Source organism: Narcine bancroftii, chromosome 7, assembly GCF_036971445.1.
Source record: "Narcine bancroftii isolate sNarBan1 chromosome 7, sNarBan1.hap1, whole genome shotgun sequence".
NCBI classification, from domain to species: domain Eukaryota; kingdom Metazoa; phylum Chordata; class Chondrichthyes; order Torpediniformes; family Narcinidae; genus Narcine; species Narcine bancroftii.
Genome location: NC_091475.1, coordinates 160729457 through 160747302, shown reverse-complemented (window position 1 = coordinate 160747302; position 17846 = coordinate 160729457). Strand labels below are relative to the sequence as shown.

Below are 17846 nucleotides of genomic sequence, written 5' to 3'. Positions count from 1 at the left end.
CAACAGAGGGTCATGGAATGTGCATCTCACCACATGACAAGCCAGCAGTTTCTGATAATTTCTGACCCGTTTCCTATCCTCAGCCCAAGGATGTTTATCTGTTGTCTCAATACTGGCAATGTCACAATGTCAAGGGGATGTGTCTAAACTCTCTCTAGTTGGAAATGGTCATTAGTTGGTGTATCTCTAGTCATCTGTAGCTCAGACTGTACATACCAGGTTTTGCTGCATGGAGGGTTCATTGGTTTAGGAATGGCACATGGAGTTGGCCATTCAAGCCTTATCCACCATTTAATAAGGTCATGGCTGATCTGGTTATGGACTCCACCTACTTGCCTTTTCCCCTTTACCACTACTTTAAAAAAAAATCTGTGTCTTAGATATATTAAATGAGGAAGCCTTTTCTGCTTCCTGAGGTAGAAAATTCCACAGATTCACTATTCTCTGGGATAAAGTAGCTCTCTTCTCCCAAACTCTGAGGCTAAGCCTCTTAATTGTAGTGACTCCTATTTCTGGCATTTTGATGAAAGGAGGGCAGTGCACTGCCAGTGATCTTAAGGTGGTCCTGTGGTGATGTCTTGGGGCTGGGATGATTGATTTCAAACAACCAACTCCCTTTGTACAAGCTATGATCCCAACCACTGGAGTTCATTCTCCCTGATGCCACACTCAGTCAAGTGCTGCCTTGATATCTGGCTCAACTCACCTTGGGAATTTAGTCCCCGTATGGACAAGAGACTCAGATGATTTACAATAATATTTGATCTTCACAATTTTACTCCCCGCTACAAAATGTAATGGCATAATAATAATTTTTAAAAATCACCTTGCTATTTATAATCTTGTCTAAATATGCTCTAGTGAATTTGGACTATGACTTGATTACAAAAAATTCAGGACATTGCAGTTTAATGCGCACCAATTCATGATGAAACCTAATTTTTTAATATAGATATTTTGTGAATGTTTTTGTGTGAAATTCACTGTGCAATAAAAGGGGATGGGGGCTAGGCCCAATAAATCCATGCTGCCATTTATTCTCCAGTTGAGTATTCTCTCATCTTTCCCCATTAGTGCAGCAGTTGGCGTAGCGGTTAGCACAATGCCTTTACAGCGCCAGCAATCGGGATCAGGGTTCAAATCGCACGCTGTAAATAGTTGGATGTACTCCCTGTGTGTTTTCCCCAGGGGGTCCAGTTTCCTCCCACTGTTCGAAATGTCCCAGGGGTATAGGTTAATTGGGTGTAAACTGGGCAGCATGGATTTGTGGGCTAAAATAGCCTGTTACTGTGCTGAATGTTTAAATTTAAAAATTAACGCTGCCACATCTGAAGCCTCTGTTCACTTTTCCTTCACAACTTCCATTGAGGATCCAACTAATAATTTTTATGTCACTGAAAAAAAAGTTTGCTTTTTAACCAAACAGATTTCATATCAAGTTGACAACGAGTGTGAATTCAAATGTATTTGCTTTTTTGCCTATGAACAATAAAATAATGAAAATCTTAAAATTTGTTAAGAAGGATTTGTAAACACCACTTCTAATAATAATAATTTCTCTGTACATAACTCGATGACATTTTAAATAAATCAACCAAAGAATAAATGTTTTGAATATCATAAATATTTTTGGCTAGTATCCAAATTCTATATGGTTAGCAAATATGCATCGTTCAGTGGTTTTTGAATACTGAAGTAATGTCAGTATTTATTTTTAAAGTTATATTGATATTAGTTGCAAGGTTGCCAAGGAACTTGCTTGGCATTCCATACTGTGCAATCACTGAGAATTTCATCTAGTGCGCCCCTCAAAATTTCTAAATTCTTTAAAATCCTGTAACATTTTAAAGTACGTTTGTACTTTAAGAGGGCACATTCCCAGAAGTGGAAAGATTCATTTGTGATCAACTTCCTCTGATTCAAAGAGGTAGATCTTCCTCAAACATTTAAGGTTTGGTTTTCAATATGTCTTGCAACTGAAACAAGATTGCTTTATGAGCTATTTCTGATTGAAGCCTCCCAGTTTTATGCTCTGACAGAAGATTCATCCCAAACATTGTTTCTCTCTCCACATATGCTGCTTGAACTACTGAGTACTTCTAGTATTCTGTTTTTAATTTCAGATTTCCAAAACCTACAGTTTTTTACTTTGAGTTTTAAGTGGCAAGTTATCAATTAATTCCATAATTTGTCCAGCCAGTTATTACATTGTGAGATAATTCAATAACACTTCAGTCCCTATTAAGTGCATTAACTGGAATGTTTCTTTAAATATTTTTTTGTGTCCTATATCGCAATTCAATGTGGTCAGCAAAATTTATAAATTTTCATGGGATTTTTTGATAAGTGTTCACAGATTTATCACTCATGCTAGTTTCACAAATGTGAATATAAAAGCTTAGCAAAAAAAAGTTGGTTTTCCTACCCTGTGTTGTAGTATTCTTATAACTTTGACAAGTCTTATATTTTAACAAAGGACAATGAATTGCTATGATTGCTTGAGGACTCTGAAACCTTCTGCAGTATATGGGACTATTCGGAGAATGAAACTTTTGATGTGAACAGGTACAAATAAAGGGGCTGTTATTTTTAATCAAAAGCCATTTGTGAAGTTTTGAGGCCTTTCAAAAGATGATGCCTTTTCTCTGTTTCTGACACAACTTGGTCAGAAAATACAGATTTTTAAAAATCAGAACTGGAAATAATTTATCTTTCTATTTGTGATAGTACAGATCTATCACCAATGTATATAGATACAGTATCTAGACTGTGCTTACAGCGATTGGCTGAGAGCTAAGCCACGCCTACTGTCTGGGCCTTAAAGGGTTGTGTCCCTAGCCAGGTCGGATCATTCTGGACTGGTTGGCTACGTGTGAAGAGCTCCTGTCTTTTGCTAATAAAAGCCTTGGTTTGGATCAACAAGTCTTTGGTTCTTTCGACGAGCTCTACACTATTTATCAGTTGTATTGCTACTTCAAACTCTTCAGAGCCTCACAGGATTGCCTCACGTCAGTCCACTCCTGCATGGTGTTTTGCAAAGCTTGGGTCCTCTCCTTGTCCACTTGCACATAGTCCACCTTTTCATCTGATGTCACCGAGGACGTGGAAGGCTGGTTAGATACAAGATACAGGCCATTACAAGAAACAATTTTTACTGAATACATTTGCTATTTCTTAACTCTTGCCAAAATTAGCACCAGTACATTTCCCCATATCTAAAATTCAGTTAACTAAAAAGTTCAATTATTCGAACTTTTTCGGTAGTAACATGACATCACTAGTTGAAAAAATATTTCACCCAACAAGATCATGTAGGGCTCTGACATGCTGTTATCACCATTTTGAATCGAATGGGGCTCTCGTGTATTGTACAATGGCAAAAAGGTCTGCAGATAGCACTGTCTATGTCAGTGAAAAGGAGGAAGCATTAGGTAAGAATTAAACATTACTTCATGCTTGAAAAGCCTTTCATTGTTCTTTGATGTTTTAACCAGTGATACAAGTATTTTGCTGATGCTACTGGGCTGAAAGCCATTATTCAGTTATCCAAAAAATATCTGGTCCCAAGCTTTTCATATATTAGATGGCTAAAAGTAATTGTTCAATTACACAAAGAATTTACAAAAATGGATATACCCAAGAAGAAAGAAACTATAAATCTGTTTGCTTTTTACCATCTTGAGGTACTTCAGGGGAAAAAAATGCATCTTCCCTCATTCTGATACCTTATCTTTTACCAAATTTAAATCAAGAACATTTTAACAGTTTAATAATAAAAATTAATGAAGTTACTTCACTAGATACTGTCAAAAAGTCAATAGTTTACCTTTCGATGAGGACCAGGAGAACTGGGCTGGAAATCCAAGGATAAATAATCAATATTTCCAGTCTTCCTGGTAATAGGACTGCCAGTCACAGCATTCATGGGAGAGGTAGAAATCGGATTCTGCTATTTTAAAATAAATTGAATGAAATAATACAGTTTCCAGCTTATTCGATTTCATTAATAGAAGAGTAAGTAGAAATCTATCTCATTTCAAAAAAATGACTGCTTGAGTTTTTATAAAATAATGATTAATGACTTCTTTTCTAAAGCGATAGAGCAAAATTTCACGACAAATTCATAGTTCATTCATTCATCCGTAAGCAGAACTTTTTTTTAAACAGGAGGAAATAAGCATGACCATGGACTCCGTGATTGTCTACATGAAGGATGGGTGCACATACCCCTTCAAATGCCTGCAAATTGAATTTTCAAAACATGATCCAATTTAAGGATTATTTTCATTTATTAAACCCACGAATGAGTTTATAAACAGATCAGCCTGACAACTACTACAATCACTTTCAACCTTTAAGTGTCATGTTATATAATACACATGACACAACCAATTAGGTTTTGCAAAGGCACAGGGTAGAATGTTGCCTGGATTGTGTTAAATTAAATTGAACTTTACAACTAAATTCAATCTGCTGGATGAACTCAGCATCAGTTGGAGAAAAAGCATGCTTGATGTTTCAAGCTAAAACCCTTTATCTAGCGACTTGTTCTGCTGAGTTCCTCCAGTTGATTGTGTTTAGTTTCAAATTCTAGCATCTGTATTTTCCTGTGTGTCTGAATTTTACTACTTCAGGCAGTTTTAGAATGGGAACCTGAATATTGGAAGCCCACTACAATGGATAAACTTCCATTAACCTGCTTTTGTTTTAAAAGAAAAGCTTTTTGGAATAATTGCCTTTTAGATACAGAATACAGTACAGTAGCTGAAGAAAGTGGGCAATTACCCACTTTGCAACAATCCATACACTTTTAAAAGTACTTCATTAGCTGTAAAGTGCTGTGGAACATCTTAAGATCATGAATACTTTTTTTCTTTTAGGAAGGGTATCAGTTTTCTGTTGAAACAATCATCTGAAATGATTTTTGAGCATCTAGATCAAAGTATATCATTCCAGATTCACCAAATGAAAAGTTGTGATGAATTTATATTTTACTTTTCTTTCTATTTTTTAATTTGATCCGATTTTGTGAATGCTCCTTCACATGTCGGCATGAATTTGCTGTGACTTCACTAGGCTTTTAGTTGGCCTGGGACTGTTCCCAGCATATTTTTCTACAAACACTGAAGGTTCTTCCCTGGACTTGATGATACCTTAAGGGATTCGCCAGGCCATAAGGACATGAATTGTGGCAAAATATAATACTGCTTCATTGATGCCCAAACTAAACTGCCAGATCCATTCTACTTATCACACACAGTGAGGCCTCATGGTGAAGATAGACTCTAAAGTCTGCAGAGGTGACTCTGATCAATTATGCCATTGGCAGGTGTAGCTGCATAGATAAATTGGTAAGAGTGAGCTTTAATAGGTTTATTCCTTGACTGCTTCCCTCATTAGCCTGCATCAGACATTAGCTGTCCATTTCAAGTTTTGGTCAGCTCAGTCAGATTTTGTGCTACATCTGGTGATGAGATAATGAAATCAGTCATTTAGAAAATATTCTGTGCCCTACCTCTCTCAAAAAGTGTTTCTTCCATTAGTGTTAAACATAGACTCATCAACAGAGATTGCATTGAGCAATGATGAGAAGAATATTTCCTTGTCCATGCTTGTCCTGATGGCATAGGCTTCATGTGGTTTTGTAATCAAAGTCGATTGTTTCCAGGGAAATTTCCTCCTCTGTACCATGCAGTCAACTCTGATAGGTCCAGATAAGATAGGTGTGGGGACAGAACCTGGAATGCTGGCTGAAATGCATGACTGAGATTCATGTAACTTGTCTGTAGTTGGCTCCCAATCTTGGCAAGTTCACTGATGCTGTATTGTGAATGGTGCCTCAAAGTTAATTATTGAGAGATGCTGGATACTAGAACCTCTTTTTACTGGATTCCTCTCTGCTAAGTATATTTGGACCATAGTTTTGTGTGGAAGTGCCCAGTGCCTTAATACAAAAGAACACCAGTAAAATCTCAAGGATTTTCAAATTTCATGAGCATGCTTCTCCAAGCAGGGATTTGCATTTTTGGAGGTCTTTGAAGTAACAAAATAAAATGGCATTTTGAAATGAAACTAAAGATTAACTGGAAATAAGATAGACTTTGTATCGTTTTTAATTCTTAAGCAAAATATTTATGCATTTTATCTGAGGCAGAAGGCATTACAACAATACTTGAAGGAAATGGAAAACCCATTGTTTCAAATTTTAATGTGCTTGTATAATTCAAATTAAGACTGTATCTTGATAAACTTCATTGCAATTTGTTGTTGAAATGGTGGTGCATATTTTTCATCCACTTACCATTGCGACATAATTCTCTTCGCTGTCTCCTGAGTCAGTGCTGGTGATACTTTGTGTTGACAGTGGGCGACAATTTTCTGATGAAATGGGGTTTACAGCAGCTCTGGAACCAATAATGGAACAATTTTCAATGAAACTGTATGGAAATTATATCCTTTTCATGGTAGAGAGACCAATCCTGGGAAAGATGGCGTAGGCTGCTTCATGAAAATTTTCTACTGTAAGAACCATTGTTATTCCCTGCAGTCTGAATAAATTATTTTAAATGTTTTTGTTACTGGTGGTATGGGAGGTTACTTTCCCTGGGTAAAGTGCTTACAATGTGAGGGGAGGTGGGCAGTGCTCACAGGTTAGAGAACAAGAAATTTAGGACTCAGATGAGGACAAATGTCTTCATTCAGAGAAGAGTGAACCTACAGAATTCCCTACTGTTGATGGCAGTGGAGTCCAAGATATAGAATATCTTTAAGATGCAAAAGGCATGAGGAATATGGTGACAGGTGGAATATAGAATTAAGATAAATAACGAGTCCTGTTCATATTGAATGAAATAGTCGGTTCTAAGGGTTGAATGGCCTATTCCTGACCATATTTTCAGTATTTCTATGTCAAGGTAAAGACCAAAATGTGGACAAGGGTGGTTGGACATTTGGAGAGAATGCAAGAAGCCAGAGGAACAAAACTTTAAAAAAAAATAAAGTGTTCACTATGGAGATGGGTGCAGATTTCTGACAAAAGAAGTTTACCTGGGTAAAGCTGAACCCTGTCAAGCAAGTTCAAAACCAATTCTCGTGACATCGTGAGTAGATGAAGCTGAGATATTTACTGAAGACTAATTGGTTGAACTCCAAGAGTGAAATGCAGGAGGGAGGTATGGACTCAAATCAAATGATGAGGCTGGATGGAGTTAGACAAACAGAAAGAGCAGAGAGGAATAATATGATTGTTGGGACCCAAAGCGTACAAAAGCGGAATCTTTGAAGAAAAACGAAGTGGGTTTATTAATGGAGCAGAGAAGGCAAAGGATGAAATGGAACTGCAGATTCAGGAAAACACTTGGAGATGGAGCAAGATGGTGGAGAGTGTCCTGATTTGGCAGTGTGTAGATCACAGGTTGTGGTAGCAGTCATCTTGAGGATTGCTGAATTTATCATGGAAGCCTCTAACAGCTGACAGATCCAAAGCATTCCAGCTGAATTAATGAGAATTGAATCAGAGATCTAGCTGTCAAGGACAAAAACAAATACTTTGAAAACAAGCATTAATAAAGAAAACAAACTGAATCCCAAATCCCCAGAAGAGGAAAACTCCAGGTAAACATTTCTGGAAGAAGGTTGATTCTGGATTAAAAGGTGTTATGGACACCAATATATTAGAAAGTGAAATGAAAATGCAGGATCCTGGAAATGTGCAGCAGGTCAGGCTGGCATTTTTTGCCATCTTCACCGCCATTTCACTGCCTCTGTGCTTAGAATGAGTAGCAGCTCATTTTTTTGTTACTCTCTCAAGTGATGCTGCCTGATACTTTAAGTATTTCCATCAATCTTTGATTTTATTTTAAATAGACATCCCTACCAAGCAGAAATTAAATAAATATTATTTATCATCAGGTAATAAAACCAGCATTCCATGTAACGCAAATTGTAACACCCTGAATTAGTTCTATATCAATCAGTTTCAAAGTTGTTGAATTTAAGCCAGGATTGCTAGAGGTTGTTGCTGGGAAGAGGATTGGCTAAATATGTGTAATTTATTTATTTTATCATAAAGCATTTTAACTGGCATGATTTTAATTTGAAGCATGAAACATCAAACATTTGTGTCACAAAGTTATAAAATGGAAATTTTCGTTCTATCACAGACATTCCATTGCTTCTCCACTCCTTCCCTTCTCTGTACTTTAAAAATTGATTCTTTTTTCTTTTACTGCTTCAATGAGAGGTCATCAAACTGAACATTCACTCTGTTTCACTCTCCAAAGGTGTTGACTAACTTACTGGGACCTTCCAAAAATTTCTGTTATCATGATTGCAGCAAATTTCCTGCAGATTTGAAATCGCCTAAATTGCAAAGACAGAGCCTCGAACAAGAATTTCCATAAAAAGGACAATAAAATGCCCCACAGCACTTATGTAATCTAAATCCATGAAATAACCATTTTCATGCAATGAGTTTCAATTAACTTGTGTACCATCTCTAGAAAGAAGATTGAAAATCAATATGCACATGCTGAAAATCTGAGATGAAAAATGCTGAAAAATTAGCCAGTCAGGCAGCATCTGTAGAAAGAGAAACAATCAAAGCCTTGGGTCTGTCATCATTTGTCAGGAGTGTCATTGTATAGTCCTGATGAATAGTTGCCGGCCAAAATGTTGACTGTTTCTCGTTACAGAAGCTCCCCGACTGTCCCTCCCCGCAGCAAAATGTAAAGATTTAATTTTATTATACATTAGTTATAACCTATGATGTGGACACAGTGTTTTAAAATGAAGACTTACACTGGTCTGGACCATGATTTGGTAATGGGGGACTTGAAGGGAAGCTCATCAATCACTGAGTGGTTTCTTGCCTCCAGAGGTCCTGCCTTGGCTGAAATATTAAAAACAAGTTACAGGAGTGAGGAGCATAATATTAATTAGTGACTTATATAGCATATAAACTCACAGATATCTTTGAAATGATTCTACTTTATTGTCCATTTTTAAGATTAAAAACCCGACAATGGACTCCTCCACCAGGAGATTGAAAATCAGCCTTGATTAATATTTTTTGAACAATACCAGCATTTGTTATGAGCTGCAGTTGTCTTGAACAGTTCAATAGGGAACTGCATCTTCTCCTTAAGCAATCCCTTAGGATCAAGGATTATTTACTTTCATCCCTGCTTTTGTGGGTTCTGAGAAGGCAGGCGAGACTAATATGGGATCTGTAAACTTTTCCACAGTTGGTGGCCATGGACAGGTGAATAAGGAGTTTGTGAAATGGTTTGCTCCTTCTGGTGTTTAACATGGAGCCTCTCTGCTCTGGAATGCATGGCCTTGAGGCTCTCAATACCATCCGAAATGCTCTTTTGCCACTCTGGACAATTATGGGCCAGAGATTCTCAGGAATTGGTAGAGGATGTTGCATTATGTCAGGGTGGCTTTCAGGCTTTCCTTGAATCTTTTCATTGGTCTGATTTGTAACGTCTTCCCATGACAAGCTTAGAACAGAGGTCTGAAATCTTTTAATTTGTTTTGTTCCACAAGACAAGGTTGTCCCCTCTCACCTGCTTTGTTTGCTTTAGTGATAGAACCTTTAGCTCAGGCTGTTCGACAAGACTTTAGTATTAGGGGAATTAAAGTGAGAGAAAATTAATATAAAATTAGTCTGTTTGCAGATGATGTTTTGATATATTTAACTAATCCAAAAACTTCATTAAAGTCATTACAAGATTTGTTGAATAATTATGGTAAATTGTTGGGATATAAAGTTAATTGGGAAAAGAGTGAGATTTTATCAATAGTTGAAGATTATAAGGATCGTAGACAAATTATTAAATTTAAATGTATAATGCGTGCCAAAAGAACCAAAGACTTGTTGATCCAAACCAAGGCTTTTATTAACTAAAAGACTGGAGCACATTACAAGTAGGTCGACCAGTCCACAATGACCCTGGTTTCTCTCTTCTCACCCATCACTTCAGGCAGGACAGATAGGAGTTTGAAAACCCAGAGCACTGAATTCAAGCATCTCAAGCAACTGGAAAATACACTTATCCGGCATCTACCAATCCCCATAGGTGCTGGTTACCAGGGATTTTACTGTCTTAATCTTGATCGCTGAATTACCAGTCCTGTAGGTCAGTCACTGTGCTACATGCTATCCCATTGTGGATCTGTTAGAAAAATCTTTCCATATGAATGAAGATGAGACTGATGAAACTCACATTTTCTGTCTGGTTTGAGATTCCGGTTGACTGGAGGTGGCAGCAAGTCTGCAGGGAAATTGGGTTTGAAGCAGGAAGAAGCTGAACTTCCTTTACGGGTAGGAAATGTAGCTGAAGAGAATCCAGAGAAATCGAAATGGTGGGGTCCAGGGCTCATGGGTATGTAGACATCCTGCTGACTCTCCAGACTGGTCACAACGAATGGGGACAGGGAACCGGGGTTCATTGGCACATAGTTATCTTCAGATTCCACACTTTCTGATTGGGCTTCTATGAATTTTGTTCTCTGTGAAGACAAAAGAACTTCATTGCAACTTATTTTGAAACCAAAACAAGACACCTTGTAATGGATCTTGCATAACATTATGCATTTGTTTTAATTGCAAGTCACTTTCAAAAACCAGAAAATAATTTACTTTCTTTCAAGTTACTTGGAGACCTGTAAACAGACTGAAAGAATGATAAATTTCAGTCACAGAAAGTGAGATACAGTAGGGAAGCTGGCCTTCAGGCCAGCCACCAAATCCATCATGATCATCAATCACTCAAACACCTAATTAAAAACTTCAATTGATCCAATATTTGTTTATGTTTCTGACAGTCACGTGAACTCTTCTGCACAGCTGGATTCTACTGCTCCCCTCCACACATGGTGCAATTTACAGTGGCCAATGAACCTACCAAGCTACATGGTCTTTGGGATGTGGGAGGAAAGCCACAGGGGTCACAGGGAGAGCATACAAACTCCATCCTGGCACCCCCATCCCCCTCCCAACGTCAGGATAAAACCCAGGTCTCTGGCTCATTTCACCATCGAAGGACTAGTAATGAATTTATGTACAATATTTTCTTGGTTCTTAGCTGAGTTTGGGCTAATTTATACAATGCAAAATCAATGAGGAAAAATAGCCTGAATCCTGGGGAATGTTGCCAGAGGTGACTGTGAAAGGTCGTTGGGTGTATTTAAGGCAGAGATTGACAGGTACTTGATTAGTCAGGGCATCAAGGGTTACAGGAAGAAAGCCAGGCAGTGGGGTTGAGTGGGAGGATGGATCAGCTCATGATTAGAATGATGCAGCAGACACAGTGGGCCTACTTCTACTCCTATATACTCCTGTAGTGACATTCTCCAAAAAGATAATAGGTAATGAACAAAATAGAGAGAGCTTGGAATTAAGAGTGATCTGAGATAAGTGAATTGTTGAAAGTGGGAACAGAAGCTAATGATTTGTTCAGGCCTTTTCTGTCATTCATTAATATAATGACAAATTCATTTTAATGCCTTTTTCCTGCACAGTCTCCATATTCCTTTATATATTATTCAGAGTTTAGAACAAACTCACGAACAGAGCTGATTCAGCCCTCCGGTTCAAAGAGACACCATTTTTTCGCATCAAATAAATTCTTTTAATCTCAGTCCAAAATGACATGCCCTTGTATTGAAACTGTGACTCCTGGTTCTGGACTCACCCAGAAGAAGCATCCTCCCAATGTTCATTCTGTTGAGCCTCATAGAAAATATTAATTTTCTAAAGGATCACCTAATCTTCCAAACTCCAAAGAATACAGACCCAGTCTATCCAACGTGTCAGATAAACTACCATCCCTGGAACCAGTCGACTAAATTTTTATTCTGCTCCCTGTCAAGTATTTTTTTTTGGTGAGTGAGAGATGATCAAAAAAAGTCTGTTGGAGGAACTGAGTAGGCCTACCAGGCTCTGTGAAAGAAAAGGAATTGTTTTATGTCAAAACCTCTCATCAAGTTGTGATGAAGGGTCTTGATCTGAAACATTGGCAATTCCTCCCCATCCACCTGCTGAGATGCAATTGACCTACTGATTTTTCCTTCAGAATTTTTCTGTCCAGATTCCAGCATTTACAGTCTTGTGCCACATCAGATTTTCAAGGCTCCTTTATTACCATGTATATAAATACTTAAAAATTGTTTCCTTTACCAGCAAAGGTGCACAAATAGGCATCACAACAAAGAAGAGAAGCAAGTCTCTTCAGAATCATCAAACATCTACAGTAGTGGTTCTCAACCTTTTTCTTTCCACTCACCTACCACTTTGTGTTCCCTATGCCATAGGTGCTCTGAGATTAGTAAGGGATTGCTTAAGGTGGGAGGTGGGTGGAAAGAAAAAGGTTGAAAACCACTGTTTTAATTGTACCTAATTGACTCGTTATGTGCATGGTTTCATAACTCCAAAGGAAATGGGCCAATGACAATTTTTCTCAAGCAGAATATTTCAGTAACAAGTGGGTCTAGAGCTGTGGTTCTCAACCTTCCCTTCCCACTCACATCCCACCTTAAGCAATTTATGAATGGCATAGGGATTACTTAAAATGGTAAGTGAATGGAAGGAAAAAGGTTGAGAACCACTGATAGACAGATCCCTCCATTTCTGATGTCACTGCCTCCAGGTACAGATAAGCAGTTGTTTCATTGTCAAGTTAGGAAAATGACAGAAATGAAGTTTAGGAAATACTGGCCAGATTTTGCAGAGAGTGCCAAAGTGCACTGGATAAGATTTAATGATCCCTAGTATGGCTGTTGCTGAGCAAACACCAATTTCCTGAGGCCTAAGGCTTAGCAGCCAATTGCAATTAAGACAAACAGCAATAAACAGGTTTTGTGATGGTAAAATAAATGATTGGACCTAGAATGGCATTGAGCCTTGAGGTTACTTAAGAATTAAAATTATATTTACCCTGAAACAGGGAATTTTTTAATATTGCTTAAATATAAAATTAGTTAAAGGGATAGACTTCGCACCACAATAGAACACTACAGCACTGTATAGGCCATTCAGCCCTCAATGCTGTGCTGACCCATATATTCCTTAACAAAAAGTATTAAACCCTCCCTACCCCATAACTCTCTATTTTTCTTCCATTCATATGCCTATCTAAGAGTCTGTTAAATGTCCCTAATATTTCAGCGTCCAACACCATCCCCAACAAGGGATTCCAGGCACCTACAACTCTCTGCATTAAAAAAAAACACGTACCCCTGATGTCTCCCTCCCTTCACTTTGTACATATGTCCTCTGGTGTTTGCTCTTTCTGCCTTGGGAAATAGGTGCTGGCTGTCCATCCTATTTATGCCTCTCATAATCTTGTAAACCTCTATCAAGTTTCCTGTCATCCTTCTATGCTCCAAAGAGAAAAGTCCCAACTCTTCTAATCTTGCATCATATGACTTATTTTCCAATCTAGGCAACAACCTGGTAAATCTCCTCTCCTCATAGCTTCCACATCCTTCCTATAATGAAGCAACCAGAACTGAACATAATACTCTAAGTGTGGTCTTACCAGAGATTTGTAAAGTTGCAACATGATCTCTTGAATCTTGAACTCAATCCACCTATTAATAAAGCCCAACATCCCTTGGCCTCCTTAACTATCCTCTCAACCTGTACAGTGACCTTGACTGATGTATGGATTTGGACCATACAATGGATCTGTTCATCCATTGTCTTAAGTAACTAACCATTAACCCTGTACTCAGCGTTCTGGTTTGTGCTTCCAAAATGCATCACTTCACACTTATCCACATTGAACTCCATCTGCCTCTTTTCCACCCAACTCTGCATCCTGCCTATATCTTTTTGTAACCTACGACAACCTTCAGCATTATGTACAACTCTTCTAACCTTTGTATCATCTGAAAACTTACTGATCCATCCTTCCGTCTCTTCATCTAGGTAATTTATAAAAATCACAAAGAGCAGGGGTCCCAGATCAGATCCTTGTGGTACTCCACTAGTCACAGACTTCCAAACAGAATACTTCCCTTGCACAGCCAAGGTTCTATGGGTCCCATGCCTCATGACTTTCTGAATGAGTCTCTCATGGGGAACCTTGTTCAATGCCTGACTAAAATTCATGTATTTACCACTCTACTCTTATTAATTTATTTTGTTACCTCCTCAAAAAACTCAACTAGGCTCGTGAGTCATGACCTTCCCTTCAAAAGCCATGCTAACTATTCTTGATGAGACTGTACTTCTGCAAATGTTCATAAATCCTACCCTTAGGATTCATCTCCAAGAGTTTGCACATAACTGATGCAAGCAAACCCATCTATAATTCCCAGGATACTCCCTATTACCTTTTTTAAACAAGGGGACAACATTTGCCATTCTCCAATCCTCTGGCACCTCCCCTGTGGCTAGAGGACAAAAAGATCATAGTCACTGCCCCAGTAATCTCTTCCTTCACTTCCCACAGCAACCTGGGGTATATCATGCCTGGCCTTGGAAACCCATCAATCGTAATATTTTCAAAAAATTGCAACACTTCCTCTTCCTTAATCTCAACAGTGTCCAGCACACAAGTCTTTTCAAGTCTTTTCTATTCTGACCTCACCCTGATTAAGGTCCTTTTCTCTTATAATACTGAAGCAAATATTCATTTATGACCTCCCCAACCTTCACCGCCTCTGGGCACAAGTTGCCTCCTTTATCCTTTAGCGGCCCCACCTTCATTCTCCTCATACTTTTGTTCTTCATATCGCATAGAACACCTTTGGGTTCTCCTTAATCCTACATGCCAAGGCCTTCTCATGCTGCCTTTGAACTCTCCTAAGCTCCTTCCTGGCTACCATATACTTCTCATGAGCCCTTCCTGTTTCCTATATCTAACATATACTTCCTTCTTCCTCTTGACTAGCTGCTTCATCAGTTTCATCAACCACGGTTCCCTTTTCCTACCATCCTTTCTCTGTCCCAGTGGTAGAAACCTATCCTGAACCCAGCACAAGTGGTCCCTAAACTTCCACCACATTAATTCTGTGCTTTCACCCTTGAACATCGTTTCTAATTTACTCTTGCTAGTTCCTCCCTTATCCCATTGTAATTAACCCTTCCCCAATTAAACACGCACCCATTTTGTCTGCTTTTATCCTTATCTATAGCTATGATAAAGTTCAGGGAGCTGTGCTCTCTCTCTCACCAAAATGCTCACCCACTGAGAGGTCCGCCGTTACCCATAATTGGCCTCTTCTCTTGTTGGTTACTCCACATACTGTGTCAGGAATCCTTCTTGAACATACATGACAAATTCAGTCCCATCTATTCCTCTTGCAGTCAGGAAGTGCCAGTCAATAGTAGGGAATTTGAAGTCTCCCATAACAACAACCCTGTATTTCCTGCAGTAATCCAAAATCTGCCTGCTTAACTGCTCCTCAGTGTCCCAAGCACTATTTGGGGGCCTATAGACTACTCCTAGTACAGTGTTGCTCCCTTCCTATTTCTGACCTACCCATACTGTCTCAATAGACAATCCCTCAGCAGCATCTTCCCTTTCTACAGTTGTGATACTATCCCTGACCAGTAATGCTACCTCTCACCACCCCTCAGACCCCACTCCACTCTCTTACCTCCCATCCTATTCCTTTTAAAACACCTACACCCTGGCACCTACACCAGCCAATCCTGCCCTTCCTCCAGCCAAGTCTCTGTAATGGCCACACATTGTAGTTCCATGTACTGATCCATGCTCGAAGTTCATCCCCTTTATTCCTAATACTCATAGAATTGAAATAGACATGTCAAACCCTTTACATTTATGCTTCCTCCGCTGCCTGTCCTTCCTCAGAAACTCAGAACACATTGCATCATGATTTTGATCTTCTGGCGAGTTCTCTGCACTCACATTCTGGTTCCCACCCTCTGCCAAACTAGTTTAAACCTTCCCAACAACTCTAATAAACCTGCCCACCAGGATTATTAGTCCCTTTCCAGTTCAGCCTGTCCTTTTTGTACACATCAGATCTTCCCCAGAAGAGATCCCAATAATCCACAAATCTGAACCCCTTGCACCAACCTTTCAGCCATGTATTCATCTGCCACAACGTCCTCTCTGGCGCGTGTGGCACAGGCAGCAATTCTGAGATAAAAACACAAAATGCTGGATAAACTCAGCTGTGTCTACAGATTTTCGTGATTTACAGCAATCCCGAGATTACCACCTTTGAGGAACTGCATTTTAACTTTCCTAACTCCCTATATTCCCTCTTCAAGACCTCATCCCTAATCCTATCTACGTCATTGGTCTCCACGAGGGGCATGACATCTCTGGCTTCTCACCCTCCCCCTCCAGAATGCTGTGAACTCCATCAGCATCTCCCTGACCCTGGCACCTGTGAAGCAATATGCCATCTGGAAGCCTCAATCTCGTTCACAGAACCTCTTATATCTTTGCCTAATCAATCAGTCACTAATCACCATAGCTCTCCCCTTTGTTCCTTCTGAGCCAAAGGGTGAGACTCCATGCCAGAGACATGTCCAATACAACTTTTCCCTGGCAGATTGTTCCCCTCCCTCATAACAGTATCCAAAATGGTATACATATTGCTGAGGGGAATGGCCATAGGGGCACTCAGCACCGTCTGCCTATTCCCCTTCCTTCTCCTAAAGTCACCCAATGACCTGCCTCCTGACTGTTGGGGGATGACCATCTCCCTGAAGCTCCTCTCCGTCACTGCCTCTGCCTCCTGAATGATCTGGAGTTCATCCAGCTCCAGCTCCCTAACACTAGATACACCTCTTGCAGGTATAGCCATCAGGGACAATTGTGGTGTCCCAGATTTTCCATATGCTGCATTCGGAGCATTCCACTGCCCTAGCTATTGTCTCCATCAACTATTTAAACACAAAGATCATACCTGGCCTTGCCTTACTGGAAACAAGCTCGTCGAAACCTCATGAGCCAAAGCCTCAAATAATTTTTACACTATTACTGTCTCTGTTAATCACTCATTTACTGAGTGAAACACAGTAGTCTGAAGACAGTGTGATTGTAGTTAAAGAAAAAACAGTGAAATGCTGGAATAACTCAGCCTATCTTTCCAGCGTCCAATGCTGTGATTGTAGTCAGTTACACCTTAATCATTTTCAAGGTTAAATAGGGATTTCAAAAACATTTCCCGGTGGGGGGGGGGGGGGGGGGTGGGGGGGAAATCATTGTCATCCATTTGTAGATTCTTGCAATTGACTGTGCAAACGTAGACTCTAAGAGTCACTACAGTTTTCACAAATTAGCAATGAAGATTACTGACATTTGAATCTCAAAATTGGTTCACAGTGAAAGCTATAGAATTTACAGAAGAATGCACAATACAAGAAAATATTAGAGTCAGAGATTTGGGAAAGCAGTGGCATAATGGGTTGCAATAATATAACTGTATTTCTTACCAAGTAAGAGCTGAATCCATCATTTACAGACTCCATGGAATGGCCTTCGGTATTTGCAGTAAGAGAAGGATAATCATATGTTTCACACGAAGAAGCTGATAAAATAGAAACATTAGTTGGATTTTTTTTTACATGCCATAAAGTTTGGCATCACAGAAACAGGGCCTTGGGCCCAACTTATTCATGCTGATCAAGATGTTTACCTAAGTATGTCCCATTTGCCAACGTTTGACCCATATTACTCAAAACCTTTCCTTACTAAATGTCTTTTAAACTTTGCGCCTCCCTTTATCACTTCCACTGGCAGAACATTTCATATCGATCTCTACAGCATAGAAAACAGGCTGTTCAGCCCTTCTAGTCTGTGCCGAAAACATCATACTGCTAGTCCCACTGACTTGTACCCATCCCATAATCC

General features: G+C 39.2%; 2 protein-coding genes across 8 annotated transcripts in view; one reads left to right on the top strand and one right to left on the bottom strand.

Annotated features, from left to right (window-relative positions):
* LOC138739266 (ubiquitin carboxyl-terminal hydrolase 35-like) overlaps positions 1-17846 on the top strand; it is a 151259-nt gene that overhangs the window by 131910 nt on the left and 1503 nt on the right. Inside the window, exon 15 of one of the 6 annotated variants that reach the window (XM_069890987.1) lies at positions 9987-10110. The exons of the other annotated variants lie outside the window; for them this stretch is intronic. The gene's annotated coding sequence lies outside the window, so the exon portion shown is untranslated. Of the gene's footprint in view, positions 1-9986; positions 10111-17846 lie in introns of those variants that run through there. 6 annotated transcript variants of the gene reach the window in all.
* The window catches only part of gab2 (GRB2-associated binding protein 2), a 289403-nt gene continuing 273004 nt past the window's right edge, over positions 1448-17846 (bottom strand). Inside the window, exons 5-10 of one of the 2 annotated variants that reach the window (XM_069890993.1) lie at positions 17429-17523; positions 10230-10515; positions 8800-8890; positions 6302-6404; positions 3827-3949; positions 1448-3110 (exon numbers count right to left, since the gene is read on the bottom strand). In XM_069890993.1, the coding sequence (XP_069747094.1) occupies positions 2970-3110; positions 3827-3949; positions 6302-6404; positions 8800-8890; positions 10230-10515; positions 17429-17523 (839 nt within the window). In that variant the 3' untranslated portion in view covers positions 1448-2969. The remainder of the gene's footprint in view (positions 3111-3826; positions 3950-6301; positions 6405-8799; positions 8891-10229; positions 10516-17428; positions 17524-17846) is intronic. The other variant, XM_069890994.1, reaches the window with a different exon arrangement.